General features: G+C 36.9%; 1 protein-coding gene across 3 annotated transcripts in view; it reads left to right on the top strand.

Moving 5' to 3' along the window:
• Positions 1–15119, top strand: part of Naalad2 (N-acetylated alpha-linked acidic dipeptidase 2) — a 114385-nt gene extending 99266 nt beyond the window's left edge. For all 3 annotated transcript variants that reach the window (XM_057766733.1, XM_057766732.1, XM_057766731.1), the window contains 5 exons: positions 1291–1381; positions 4717–4981; positions 9792–9873; positions 10974–11066; positions 13894–15119. In XM_057766733.1, the coding sequence (XP_057622716.1) occupies positions 1291–1381; positions 4717–4981; positions 9792–9873; positions 10974–11066; positions 13894–14083 (721 nt within the window). In that variant the 3' untranslated portion in view covers positions 14084–15119. The remainder of the gene's footprint in view (positions 1–1290; positions 1382–4716; positions 4982–9791; positions 9874–10973; positions 11067–13893) is intronic.
• The last annotated feature ends 504 nt before the right edge of the window (positions 15120–15623 follow it).

Below are 15623 nucleotides of genomic sequence, written 5' to 3'. Positions count from 1 at the left end.
ACCATCGCCCGGCTTTTTGATTTTTAATTAATTCTTCTTGTAAGGCTTTCCTTTGAGCTTTCTAGTTGGAGGTATTGGTTTTTTTTCAATGCCATCTTTATTTCAGTTTGAGTCCCTCTTCAATGTTTCTATGTATTGAATTCTTTTTCTAAATCCTGGATTGTCTTCATAACTTCTATAAGCCTTACATTTGTGTTTTTTGGAGCATTACTGAGGCATTTATTCTCTTTAACTTCATTAAGATATTTCTTTTTGTCTTCTTTAAGCCTCTCAAAATTTTGATGATGCTTGTAATTTTTCTTTTAAATTGCATCCTGAGGTTCATCTAGGTAGTGCTCATTGGCACACATTTCCTTAGAACTGATCAATTATTTTTTGTATGTGGGTGTACTGCTTTGATATTGCATATAATATTATTTGTATTTTTGTGGCTAGATCTGGGCAAGGGGACTTCTTTTATTAGCTGGTTTTGGACTATATCCTGGATAAGGATGTTATTTATTTTGATTCGTGTGTGTGTATGTGTGTCCTCATTCATATGACACTTCTTTGTGTGGAGGTCAAAGGACAATTTTTCCTTGGTTTCCCCCATTTTCATGTGGTTTCTAAGATCAAACTCGGGTTATCGGGGTTGTTGGTAAGAGTCATTATCCTTGGACTGGAGAGATTATTTAGTGGTTAAGAGTATTGGCTGTTCTTCCAAAGGTCCTAAATTCAATTCCCAGCAACTACATGGTGGCTCACCATCATTCATAATGAGATCTGGTGCCCTCTTCTGGCCTGCAGGCATACATGCAGGCAGAACACTGTATATATAATAAATAAATAAATTTTGTTCTTTTAAAAAAGAGTCATTATCCTCTAAGCCATCTTGATGGCTCCCAAATAGTCTTGCAAATGTTTTTAATGTTTTTCTTTCATTATAAAAGTTTCATATGCTTATTCAGCAAAAATAAGAAAAAGCAAGCTCTTCCTATAAACAGCTTGAGATGGCCTATGAAAATGGTTTATTAAGTGGTTCAAATATTTCTGTTAATTTAAAAAATATTAGACTTCAGTGTTCTGTAGTACTGACAAACTCTGGTCATATTCAATGTAGCTTGTTACATTAATATCCTAGCAAATAATAGGGGAATAGCTTGACATTGTTTTAACTTCTTATAATTCTTATAACAATTTGGTATGCAAATTCTTAAGTACTCTTGGATCAGGATTCATTCTCCCATCTGTTTGATTTCATATTATTATTTTATCCTTGTATTTATTTATTTATTTATATTTTATATCTAGAATCAATAAGCTTGGATCTGGAAGTGATTTTGAAGCTTATTTTCAGAGACTTGGAATTGCTTCAGCCAGAGCTCGCTACACTAAGAACAGGGTAAGTCATCTAGTAATTATTAATAAGTAGTATATCGGTTCAGTCTTCATTATTCTAACAAGATACCTGGAATGATCATCTCACAAAGAAGTTTGTTTTGTTCATGGTTTTGGAGGTCTCAGCCTGAAGTGTTTGTACTAGCTCTTGTGGGGTTGTGGTGAGTCAGTACATCATGGTGGGAAGAAAGCTGCTTACCTTAAGGCAGCCAGGCAGCAAAGAGGGATTAGAAAGAACTGTATTGCCACTTCCTCTCCTAGGGCATTTCCCAGTACCTTTTCTGGGGGCATTTCTTTTTAGTTATGAAATAGTGTGTTTCATTACGACTTTTTCACATATGCATACAATGAATTTTAACGATGCTCATACTGTCCCTTGTACTGTCTATACTCTCTCATACTTCCCCCTGTAGTTTTTGTTTGGTTTCAAATAATACTGCATCTACTCTCATGTCTTTTGTTTTAAATTTAGATATGTAGATTCTGTAAATTGGGAAAATACACCATATTTTTTATTCTCTGTATGACTTTGTTTAAATGGAGCTCAAGCTCCATCCATTTTTCTATAGCACTTCTTAAAATTGTTCTACTACACTGGGAGGATAAGCTTGAACTTACAAGTCTTTGTATAAGTCTTTGGATGGAGGTTATTCCAGTTCCAAACCATAGCAACATTTCACTAATATGAACTAGAATTGAATTGCATGTCATCAGGTGGACGTGGGACCCAAGAAGAGTTCAGAGATGCAGACAGACTGCTTGTTCCTGCTCCTTTGTAGATACACTATGAAAGAATTTGGGCTGTTCCGTGAATGCATTACTACTAAGGTTTTTCATTAAATGGTAGTTCATGTATAAATGTCAGATGCATAGCTAGATATACACATTTTCTCAACAGAGAATTTGTTGGGAAAGTCTTACTTTGTTCTGTGGATGGAGTTAATTTGGGAGAGTGCTTGCCCAGGGTGCATGAAGCCTTGGGTTCCTTTCCCTAAAATGGACTGTGGTAGTATATGCCTGTAATCCTAGTGCTTGGAGTGAAACTAAGGGGAACCGAAATTCAGTGTCATCCTTGGCCACATAGAGAGTTCGAGATCAGCCTGGGCTAGACTCTCACTCAAACTAAATAAAAAAAAAAACAAGTAAATAAATAAAATTTTATTTTGTAGTCCAGTTGTATAGGCTCTATATGCCTTTTCCTCAGAAGAAATGTCTTTGTTGAGGGGCATCCTGGGCTAGGGTTGTATGTTATCAGTTTCCCTTCTACATATTGTTGTCTGTCATGAGGCAAGGCCAGTGCATAGAGAACAGAGCAAGTTTCTCTCAATTTTTAATTTCCTCCTACTTTCTATTCTGTACTGCTTAGTTCATATAATTGTCAATCAACCATTCTGATGACTTGAAAGTACTTAGAAGTAGTGAATGTGTGCTGTGTTGCTTTGACAATATCTTAAGTTCTGTCATACACCACACCCAAAGTACCATATACCAACATCTTGCTTGTACATAATGCATATTGGTTGTCTGTTTGATTATCCTCAATACAACCAATGATAAAGAAGCAAAGATAGTTCCAGAATACTGTAAATTAGACGAATGAGCACTGTATACTATATATTAATACTCATTTTTTTTTTAAAATACACCTGAACATCAAGCAACATGAGTTTAAATGGTATGAGTCCATTTAGGTGTAAATATTCTTGAGATTTTTCTGCAATTTGAAAAAGATTACAAAGTAAAGACTCTAGAAATGTCAAAAAACTTTTAAGAGCTAGGTATGTCCTACATAAAATATATGCAGATGAGTCTACTCTCACCTCTTGCTGCTATGAAATATATACAAAATAATGCAAAAAATAAATTTATCAAAGTTATTTATTGAATTATAGATGGCACCATTTGCAATACAACAAAATATAAATAAATGTGAAGATATTACATTAAATTATAGCTGTATAAAGTGAACTGTAGAATATTATATACAGCTTTGTGTATAGCTCTGTGGTATGATTGTCTTGAGTATTTACTTAAAGTGCCATGTGACACTAATCATGTGGGGCTTGAGCTCTTTACCTCAATAGTAAGTTGCATTCTATAGTAAAAAGTAACGTGTTATGGGTCTCACGTATTTTGATCATACAGAATACACAGAGTATACACAATATGTGTTGTTTATACTAGTAGTAGTTAGTTTAGTTTTTATATGTGCTTAGATTGGCTCTCTCTAACTCCTGTGTGATTTAAGGGTCAGCTGCATGTGAAAAGTGACTTAGCTGTATCACTTTATTCACTATTACACTCTGTCACAAGTATGAAGAAAGTTGTCTAATATCAAAAAACACACAATTAGAAGAAAGAATACTGGATTGTTTTTTATGATCCAGAGTTGTAAGAATGGTAGTCCTATAAGAATGTAACAGGCCAGCAAACAATATATACTCATAATAAAAACTGTTCAAAACTATTTTTAAAGAAAAAAAAAGAATATAACAGGCCAGGCAGTGGTGGTGCATGCCTTTAATCCCAGCACTTGGGAGGCAGAGGAAGTAGGACCTCTGTGAGTTCAAGGCCAGCCTGTTCTACAAGAGCTAGTTCCAGGACAGACTCCAAAGCTACAGAGAAACCCTGTCTCGAAAAACAAACAAACAAGAAAACAAAACAAAACAAAAAAAGCTACGGGCTAGAGAGATGGCTCAGTGGTTAAGAGCACTGACTGCTCATCCAGAGGTCCTGAGTTCAATTTCCAGCACCCATATGGTGGTTCACAACCATCTGTAATGAGATCTGGTGCTCTTTTCTGGCCTGCAGGCATGCATGCAGACAGAACACTGTACACATAATAAGAAAAAAAAAAGAATATAACAGATAGTAAAAAATAAAATTAGGATATGCAAACCAAAGATCTCAAACAATGTCCACAAACTATGTAGTAACATGTTCACTACAGATACTCCCAGAGTATTATCAAGGGTTGATAGCCTTTGGTTTAGCACTCCTTGGTTAGGGAAAGAATACATTACCTTTCTGTAGACACTAAGCTACCCAGAACTTTTCATACACTTGATGAGTTCATAGTTTTGAATTGTGCTGATTTGAATAAGTATTTCTTCAGTTATAAAAACCAAAGGTTGGATGAAGGTTACATGAATTACAAAATGAAGACAGGAATATAAAAATTTAAGTTAGTGAGCATTTTGGCTGTAGTGTTTTAATTATATTTTTAACTTACTCAATTGATGAAATCAAGGCTGTCGTCTATTTTTCTTTAATCATGTCTATGACTAAAATATAAATTGAAAATATAATTCTTATTTTTCAATTTTTTCTCCATTTTAGAAAACAGATAAATACAGTAGCTATCCTGTATACCACACCATCTATGAGACGTTTGAATTAGTAGAGAAGTTTTATGACCCCACATTTAAAAAACAGCTTTCTGTGGCTCAGTTGCGAGGAGCATTGGTATATGAGCTTGCAGACTCTGTAATCATTCCTTTCAACGTTCAAGACTATGCAAAAGCCTTGAAAACCTATGCAGCAAGTATCTTCAATTTATCCAGGAAACATAACCAGCAACTAAGAAAACATGCAGTGTCATTTGGTAAGATTTTATAGACTTTGTTGTAAACTTTTTTAGCTCTTATCATGGTCAGTGCATTCTAGAAGAAATACCTGCTCACTTACTAATTATTTCTGACAAGAACTTTAAATAAATGCTGAATTAGGGGTCTGATTTAATCTGAAATATCTATGATGAAGCCATTACTTATGAAGTAGTGTTACAAAAATTAAATTAGGCAAATATTTTTCTATATTACTATTTTTATTAATATTTCCAAATGTTAAAAATTATAGTCACAAATTATTGTGTATTTATATTCATACTATTATTGTTGAATATATTCATCAATATTTGTGTACATGAAGGCTATTTTGCATAGATATGGTCAGCCTTTCATTTTATGACTGGTTCTTCATGTCATGTGTCTTCTATAAACTAGGGGTGAAATACAGCACAATTCAGTGACATCAAACACTGGGTCTGGAAGCATTGGATCTTGGCCTGACTCAGATATTCCCCCTTCCACTTGTGCCTGTGACATTAAGAACACTTAACTTCTGGGCTGCCAACTTTTTAAGCCATGAACCAGTAAAACACGCTTCACTGTTGGGGAGATTATTAGGGAATCTGTAGATCAGTAGCTATCAGTGCTGAGTGTTCAGTGAATGTTGCCTACTGACACTAATTATGAATATTTTTTTCCTGACTCCCAGATATATATTCTTTGTATATACCAAAATAATTAAATCTGTATTGAATATCTGTTGCGTACCAAGTATATTTTTAATGTTAAAGTTCTATTTGTTAATTTATCAAAGAACTTGAAATTTAATGTGAGAAAGGGGAAGGCAAATACAGATGACAAGTTATTAGAGGGGCAAAAAGAATAAACTAACAGCATAGAGAATAGGGATGGCTGGGCGTTGGTGGCGCACGCCTTTAATCCCAGCACTCGGGAGGCAGAGGCAGGCGAATCTCTGTGAGTTCAAGTCCAGCCTGGTCTACAAGAGCTAGTTCCAGGACAGGCTCCAAAACCACAGAGAAACCCTGTCTCGAAAAACCAAAAAAAAAAAAAAAAAAAAAGAGAGAGAGAGAATAGGGATGGAGTTGGTCATTAGCGACAGGTGAATGTTATTTTGATTATTACATTAGGATTAGTTACCTTTATGAAGTTATGAAGAACAGCAGTATTTTATTCATTTTAAATTAAAAATTACATTTCTAGGGTCATTATGGGGGCAGATGTTGTGTGCTACCATGTAGACATGGAGGTCAGAGTACAATTTGTGGGAGTTGGTTCTTTCCTACTGTGCGGGTCTCAGGCATTTACACCCCCATCCAGTCCTCCTCTGTCTCCACTTAGATGGTACAGTCAACAAAGCATGGCAAACCAAGCTGAGACAGGACCAAGATTCCCCCCTGCCCCCACTGCTTCATCAAGTGTGAACAAGGCATCCACCAACGGGATTAGGTTCCAAAACGCCAACTCATGCATCAGAACAGGTTCTGGTCCCACTTCTAGGGGCCCCACAAAAGACCACACTACACAATTGTCACTCAAATGCAGAGGGCCTAGTTCAGTCCCAGTCTGGCTCCTGAGCTGTTTGTCCAGAGTCTGTGAGCTCCCACAAGCTCAGGTCAAGCGGTTTCTGCAGGTTTCCTCATCACAATCTTGATGCCTCTCTACTCTCTCTTCAACTAGACTCCTAGAGTTCAGCTCACTGGTAGGCTGTGGATCTTTGTATCTGCTTCCATACGGTACTAGATGAAGACTCTATGATGACAACTAGGGTAGTCTCCAATTTGATTACAGGGAAAGGCCAGTCTAGGCACCCTCTCCACTATTGCTGGGAGTCCTAGATGGGGTCATCCTTATGGGTTGCCAGGAGCCTTCCTGGCACCGGTTTCTCCAGGACTCCGCAATAACCCTGTCTATCAAGCTATCTCCCCCATCACTCTCCTGCTCCATCCTGCTCACAACTCGACCGTCCTGATCCCTCATGTTCCCATCACCCATCTTCTTCCCTCTATTCTCTCCCACCCTCAGTTTTCCCAGGACATCCCATTTACTTCCTCTTCCCTGGGAGATCCATGCATCCCTCTTGGAGTCCTCCTTGTTACCTAGCTTCTCTGGGGCTGAGGATTATAGCCTGGTTACCCTTTGCTTTACATCTAATATGCACTTATGAGTGAGTACACACCGTGTTTATCTTTCTGGGTTACCTCACATAGGATGATTTTTTTTCTAGTTCCATTTATTTGCCTCCACATTTCATAATGTGGTATTGTGTAAGTATTACTCCATTGTGTAAATATACCATATTTTCTTCATCCATTCTTCAGTTGAGGGGCACGTAGGTTGTTTCCACATTTTGGCTTTTATAAATAATGCTGCTATGAACATAGCTGAGCAAGTGTCATTGGGATATGGTTGAACATCCTTTGAGTATATCCCAAGAATGATATTGCTGGGACTTGAGGTAGATTGATTCCCAAATTCCTAAGAAACTGCCATACTGATTTCCAAAGTGGCTGCACAAGTGCAAACAAGTGCACTCCCACCCAGCAATGGAGGAGGGTTCCCTTTAACCTGTTGTAGGAGGCTGCTTGTTTGTTTCTCAGCCTCCCAGATCTGAAATAACCACACAGAAACTATATTAATTAAATCACTGCTTGGCCTATTAGATCTAACTTCTTATTGGCTAGCTCTTACATATTAATTTAACTCATCTCTATTAATCTGTGGCTTACCAGGTAAAGTTCTGGCGTCTGTCTCCTGTGGGGCTACATGGTTTTTCTCTGACTCTGCTTCTTTCTCCCAGCATTCAGTTTAATTTTCCCTGCCTAGTTCTACTCTACTCTATCAGGCAAAGCCAGTTTCTTTATTAACCAATGGTATTAACAGTATACAGAGGGGAATCTTACATCATTATCCCACATCCTCTCCAGCATAAACTGTCATTAGCATTTTTGATTTTAGCCATTCTGACAGATGTGAGATGGTATCTCAGAGTCGTTTTAATTTGCATTTCCCTGATAGCAAGGGTGTTGAACTCTTCTTTAAGTGTGTCTCGGCCATTCAAGATTCTTCTGTTGAGAATTCTCTGTTTAAATCTGTACCCTGTTTTTAATGGGATTATTTGATATTTTGATGTCTAGTTTCTGTAGTGCATTATATATTTTGGAGATGTCCTCTGTCAGAGTGGAGTAGCTGAAGATCTTTTCCCATTCCATAGGCTGCTGTTTTGTCTTGTTGACTGTGTCCTTTGCCTTACAGCAGTTTCTCAGTTTCAGAGGTCCCATTTATTAATTGTCAATCTCAGTGTCTGTATTGCTGGTGTTATATTCAGGAAGTAGTCTCCTGTGCCAGTGCATTCAAGGTTATTTCCCACTTTCTCTTCTATCAGCCTCAGTGTAACTGAATTTATATTGAGGACTTTGATAGCATATGTGTCTCTGTTAGTGAATACCCATCAGATGGCATATTGTCATATCTCTTCCATTTTAACAGTAGCATTTGTCTCTGCTATGTCCCACCTTCACAATCAAAATTCTCTGTTAGTAGCAGGAAGCAATGATTATTCAGAAGATGTATTAGTGAAGATGTGGGTCAAATGAGTGAATGAATGAATGAATCAATCAATCAATGAATACATAATTTATACTCCTAGTTCTTTCTCTTCAACTAAATAACTCACTATGCTCCTATACTACTGCTGTTGCTGCTCTGTAAATGTTATTTCTGATAAATCCTAATAACATATTTCAGTTTATCTTGATTTCTGTACTATATGTGAAATTTAGATCTCCTTCTTCAACATCCTGTTTCCTTTGCTTCCATCATACCCATTATTAGATTACTTGCTTTGATTACATTTTAAACATACCTTGGAAAAGTTGAGGTTGAAAGGACTTTTTTGAAAATACCAAATGTATTTATGTTGAAGGCCCGACCCCACTGACAAATGATGTAGCAGAATCATGTGATCTGAGTTACAGGCACTTGATCTGCAAAACAGACTCGAATGCAAGCAGTATATCAATCATGCATGTCAATTCCTGCTTAGCACACACAACATGGCAAATAGGTTGTTGTAATAAAAAGTATGTGCTGAAAGTCTAATTATATTTTTAAAACTTTATGAAATAAAGAAAAATATGTCCAGACCAAACCTTATACTCTTTCTCCATCTAGATATATTAATTTGTCACAAGTCACCATTTGAAAAAGATATCATTATTTGAAAAATAAGAATTGGTATTGTTTTAATCCTGTAATAATGACAGATAATATATTTATACATACATCCAGTCGCTAACATATCATAATTGCTAATTGTTCCAATAAATATATTCAATTAAAGAATGCTGGAGTTTGGGTAAGTAACTGATTGCGGTATTATTTGTTTCCTGTACTTGTGAAAGGAATTCTCTTAAGAACCAAATTAGGGGAGTGCTGTAGAGATGACTCAGTGATTAAAAGCACTTTCTGGTCTATCATGAGAACAGGAGTTCAGTTCTCAAGACTCACCATGTCATGAGGATCATAAATACCTGTAATTCTAGCTCCAAAAGAGATCTCACCCCCTCTTCTGACCTCCATGGATACCAGGACACAAGTACACACACACACACACACACTAAAAACAAAAAAAAAACCAACAAAATGACACAATTTGACTACATTTAAAATTCCCATCTTTTTGCTTAATCCTTTTCATGAGTTCACAAGAAGGGTCCCTAGAACAAAGGTTTTCCATTGTTTGGTCCTATCAGGGAGAGGGCAGAAATGTGAACCTCTGAAATGTGAACTACTAACTAAATTCTTTTACTTTTCTATTTTTAAAAGATTCCTTATTTTCTGCTGTGACAAACTTTTCAGAGGCTGCTTCAGACTTTCATAGAAGACTCACAAAAGTTGATCTTACTAAGTAAGTTTCAGCTGCCTACTCTCAAAAGGGCAGACTGTCTTCGTGTGTGTAGAATGCTAAGTCATTGCTGCTTAAGCCGTGGTCTGCAAGACAGCAGAATCAGCAAGATTCGCCAGCTTCCTAGAACCCAGAAAGACGTACTTAGAGTTGTCTTTTCTCTAATGTCTTTTCCAACCACTCACTTAAGCCCCCTGTTGTTCCCTTCCCCAGCTTCATTCTCACGTTCATGGCCTCTTCTTTGTAATAACTAGGGCTCTCAGAGTTCTGTTTTTTTAATTTACACTAATGCAAAGTTGAATTTGTGTGATGAGAGTTACAGTTGGTAATTCATAACTATAAACTTGGGTGCTTTGAATACATTTCTGTATAGTCCTTCTCAATACCTAGTCACCCATCAACCACTTCTTTTGTATAGATATTTTTTCTGGAATTTTTCTGTTATTGCCACTTTTAGGTAGAAAATAATTTTTATATTAAAACATTATACAATAAATATGAATTGTACCAAGTATAGTTTATTTTTTTCAGACTTAAATAGCAAGCTGTATCAGTCATTTCGAGGAGGCTCTTTTTACCCTTGGATTGTGGGAGAGCCCAAAGATGTATGTAGGTCAACTATGCAGAAGCAGTGTAAGGACTATGAATGGGAAAGGACCGCCTGCTCACCATGGCAACTGTCCTCCCTTTCTCACAGATTCCAGAAACCTTTACTCTGTGTTGTTGCTCATCTTTATTCTGTTTCTTTCCTCCAGAGTAGGACTGTATGAGTCACTAGGAATGACTTGACAGTTTCCTCCATCTTTCTGGGAGGTCTGGTTAGCCTACAGAGAAGTAAAGAATAGCTTTCATTTCTTTTTGACCACTTTGTGGTCTTGAAAAACAAAACAATCCACTTCTCAATAGCATTCTGTGTCCGTTGTAAATGCTAAGATGACCCTGCTGTTACATGTTGCTTGCTGTGTGACATGTTACCATGTCAACATTATTTCTCCTAATGGTCTACTAGATTATTTTATCTTCCCATGCATTATCTTTATTAATGTTAGTTGAATTATGACCTGGTAGTAGAGATTTTAATGATGTGTTTCTTACTCTCCAAGTCCTATTGCAGTGAGAATTGTGAATGACCAACTGATGCTTCTGGAAAGAGCATTCATAGATCCTCTTGGTTTACCCGGGAGGCGGTTCTACAGGTAAGAGGAAGACGTGTGTTCTACAGAGGGCACCAAACACCTCACTATAGTCAAAGAAGTATATCAAAGATGATTTAAATAAACGCCATCATAGTAGTATGAAATATATTAATGTAATATAAGTGCTAAATATAAGTACAATTATGTATCCAGTAATGGTATAATATTTAGTATTGGAGAAATATTTCTCATATCAAATAGTTCTTCACTGTGGACCAAACTGAGAAAAAACTTTAACACAGTATTTCAGCCACAGAGTTCAAAAGGAACCTTAGCGCACATGCAGTCCAAGTCTAGTGAATCCTTCCTGCATGCTTTCAGGTAGATAAGTATTCAGTCTGCTTCAGATTTATGATGGAGACCTTCCTGGTCCCTAAAAAAGCCCTTTATATTTTTTGAAGTAGTAATTATTAGAAAATTACTTTCATAAAGATCTCAAATCTTTTATCCTGTAATGTTTTCATCTAACCTGATTTTTTTCCCAAGTAAAACAAGTTTATTGCATTTATTAAAGTTAGTTTCATTCCATATAATGATTGTTAAGATAATTGTCATGTCCCTTGGAAGAAATATTGTTTTGTTTCAGGCTATTTTTTTGTTTTGTATCTATGTCATATTTTCTTTTAGTATCTTAAAGCTATCACCTCCCCCTCCCCCAGTTTATTTTCTTAAGGTCCTTATGACTGGAGAGATGGCTTAGTGATTAAGGGCACTTGATTCTCGGCACCTATGTGGTGGCTCACAACCATCTTCAACTCAGTCTCTTCTGAACTCTGGAGGCACCAGGCATGCATACGGTACACATACATACACCCAGGCAAAGCAGTTATGCACATAACAATGTAAATACATCTAAAAACTACTTTAAATGGTGCCTTAATGGAAATTAACATGGCTCTAGCATTTAAAGTCAGAAAAATCTTCACTCATGGTCATGCAAAGTAGGACTGGGTGCGGTTTCGGGGTTTCAGTGCTATTCCATAGCTTACCTCTGGGAGTTGCCTCTCTGAATTAGCATAATAAATGCTACTTTACAAAGGTAGTGATCGCCTTTCTAAATGATCGTGGTTACGACTAACAGCCAACTGATATAAACAGAACTTTTAGAGCAGGGACCTTCCACTGTGACCTGGGAGATTATTTCTCTAAACCTTTGGTTTCTCAGCTACAAATGGAGATTTTGGCTGTTTACCATTGAGGCCTGTAGATTTAAGGCTTCTGAAGATTGAGCTAGGAGAAGGAGGCACTCCAGGGTGTGAGCTGTACTTATAAACGTCTGTTTATTCATAGATATAAATTGGAGATAGTAGTTATGAATATGTGTGCATATATAACAAGAAACATCCACTATTTTAGTATTTTCTCGAAAGTTATTGTTAGGAAGACTTCCTAACTCGAGTTCCCTGCCGATGCAAAATTCCCAATCAAGCTGAATGAAAACAAGCCAAATTAAGAAATATCCAGGTTTAATGGGAGTTCTGTGCTCTGGGTGGCCCCCGAGGGGGAACCTGAAAGCCGCAGGAATGCGACCTCCAGGAGGAAGAAAAGCAGACCACGTGTTCCTATTTCGGGAGATCACTTAAATACCCAGGGGAAAAAGTGATCCTGACTCCACCCCCAGGGAGAGGTTAGGACCTGGCCTGCTGGGATTTGGAGTCCAGACCAGGCCTGGAGGGCTGGGATAGATGCGAGGGGCTGGGGCCTATGCTCCCAACTTGACAATTACTAGTCTATTGATCCTTTAGAACCACTTTTTATAATGAAAACATCTACACATTTTCAGACTGTGAAGCATGGAATCTAGAGACAGTTCTATTTTACCAGTTTCCTCCTCACTTGTACATATAGTTCTGCTAATCTTTTCAGGGGAACTCAACATCGTGTGAACTGATACCACACTTATGTAATGTATATGTATGTATATATAAATATGTACTTTATATGCATGTTTAAATGTAACTGTACACACATATTTATGGGTAAGTCTGCTCACTATATTCATGTACTATATTTGCATGTAAATGTGTGTATTTATATATATATATATAATTTTTTTCAATATATAAATGGAGCCATACATTATTTTACATTTTTCTTTTTCTTTTTTTTTTTTTATCAAGAATTCTTTTTTTTTTTTTTTTTTGGTTTTTCGAGACAGGGTTTCTCTGTGGTTTTGGAGCCTGTCCTGGAACTAGCTCTTGTAGACCAGGCTGGTCTCGAACTCACAGAGATCCGCCTGCCTCTGCCTCCCGAGTGCTGGGATTAAAGGCGTGCGCCACCACCGCCCGGCTAAGAATTCATTTGTTGATGCCAGCATGGAAGATTTTAGCACTTTAATCCCCCACATAGTATTTCAGTGTTTGGCTTCCATTTATAGAATTAATGACTTATTATTGAGATTTGTTAGATGAGCTTCTCCCACCCATTATGAAATACACTTCTGTAAGATGTACTTGTCTTCTGTTTGAGCATTTATAAATATTAGTATCTCTATAATCAGGACCTGGTATTTAGGGCCAAAAAAGACAACACATTTTAAAGTTTGATGAGAATATGTCAAAACGTCCTCCAAAGCTACCATGCTATATGTTAAGAATATATTTTTAAACTGTTGATTGAATATGTAGATATTAAAGTAGTTCATATTGTTGTTTTAACCAGCTGCAGTATTCTAGAATAATGCTATTGTGTTATTGTAAAGATCTTGTAGAATGACTGTATGACATATTGTATACTTATACTTTGCCCAACAACTTCTTAGATAAATGTAGCTATGACACCTGTAATTTTTCACTTGTTATAAAAATAATCATTTTTTTTTGTTTAGGCACATCATCTTTGCTCCAAGTAGCCACAACAAATATGCTGGAGAATCATTCCCTGGGATTTATGATGCCATGTTTGATATTGAAAATAGAGCAGACCCTCACTTGGCTTGGGCAGAAGTGAAGAAACATATTTCTATTGCAGCTTTCATGATTCAAGCAGCAGCAGGGACCCTGACAGATGTGTTATGAAGTTTTTGTCAAGTAGCTTCATCAGTAGAAGTACTGCAGTGTTTGAGAGTCAAGCCGTCAGAGGGAGTCTCGCTCATATGGACTCATTGGTAGAGGCTGTTGAGAGTCTGAAGACAAAATGTCTTTTTCTCTGGTGATTCAAGAGGCCAGGACATTCTAAAACCATGATTATTAGAGATCATGTTTTGTACTTCCACCGTACTTATCTGTCGTGTTTTTTTTTTTTCTTTTCTTTTTAAACTCAGTGAAACCAAAACTGGAAGCAACCCAAATGTTCATGGACATCCAGGTGATACACACACAGAACTGATAAACATCCAATATTATTGGCAGATCTGCTGAGTAAGAAGTTGGCCATGAATGAGCCCATAAGACCAAACTAATCTACAGTACTGTTTATCCTTTTTTAAGGTTGAGGCTTTGAGATAAACGGAATTGTCCATACTTCCAGCTTAGTGTTAGTTACACAGTGTATGCATTTACCAAATCTCATCAAGCTGTCATTGAAATGTCTTCATTCTGTTGAAAATTATGCTGTTGATAAGGAAATTAGGGTGAATACATTCAAAATATATTATGTACGTATATGAAATTATCAAGGAGTAAAAAGTTATTTTTAAAAAATTAACCTTATACGCACACTAAAATAGTAAGCCACAGCTCAGTTTGACCACAGGAGAAAGAGTGGTAGATCCCACTACTCTTCCATCCTGGCCAACGAGACTGTAATTTAATGAGTGGGGTGTTAGACAACCCCAAACCTTGCTAAGCCCCCATACTATATATGTGAGGCACATAGGAGGGAGTCCCTCACGTAAGAGTGTGGTTGAAGTCTTTTTAAAATTAATTTTTAATTGTTTTTATTGAGGTATACATTTTTCTCCACTCCCCTCTTTTCCTCCTCTCTCTCCCCTTTTACCTTCTCCTGTGATCCCCACATTCCCAATTAACTCAGGAGATCTTGGCAAGACATTGGGTGAAGTTTTGAAGAATTATTTTCAACAAAACACTTAAAATTTGCTGTGAAGATTGCTTACATGGATATTTTTATATAAAATATTTTAATTAAGAATTTTAAAACGGTAGTGAGTTATGCTTCAGTTTAGGCTGAGAATAAATGACTTCAGAGTCTGGATTTGTTACTCTCCCACTTACAAGCCTACAATATTCCAAGGATCTCACAAGACTATCAAAAACTTTGTTTACAGTAAAAACATATTTGAACCTTACTGTGATTTCTAAAATCCTAGTGACCTATGGTTTTGTTATATTAGCCTATAATCTTGTTTAGCACATTCTTAGGACCCACCCAGTAGTAGCTACAGAAATTGAAGAGAAAAAAGGAAAACAAGTGCACAAGTTTCTTGACAACTCTTTATACAATGTAACTTCAGAAGCCACCAAAACCTAACAGGCTGTTTGTTAAGATGTTTAAGCACTACTTAGTTAAAGCTGTGGAGCCCTCACCCACACTTGGGTGTGTTCCATCCATTCTTCGAGTTTGTAGTTCATGACAGACACTGAAGCAGACTACTGTCCT

This window comes from Chionomys nivalis, chromosome 4, assembly GCF_950005125.1.
Source record: "Chionomys nivalis chromosome 4, mChiNiv1.1, whole genome shotgun sequence".
NCBI classification, from domain to species: domain Eukaryota; kingdom Metazoa; phylum Chordata; class Mammalia; order Rodentia; family Cricetidae; genus Chionomys; species Chionomys nivalis.
Note: the sequence above shows the minus strand (reverse complement) of the source record. Positions and strands in the feature narration are given on the sequence as shown.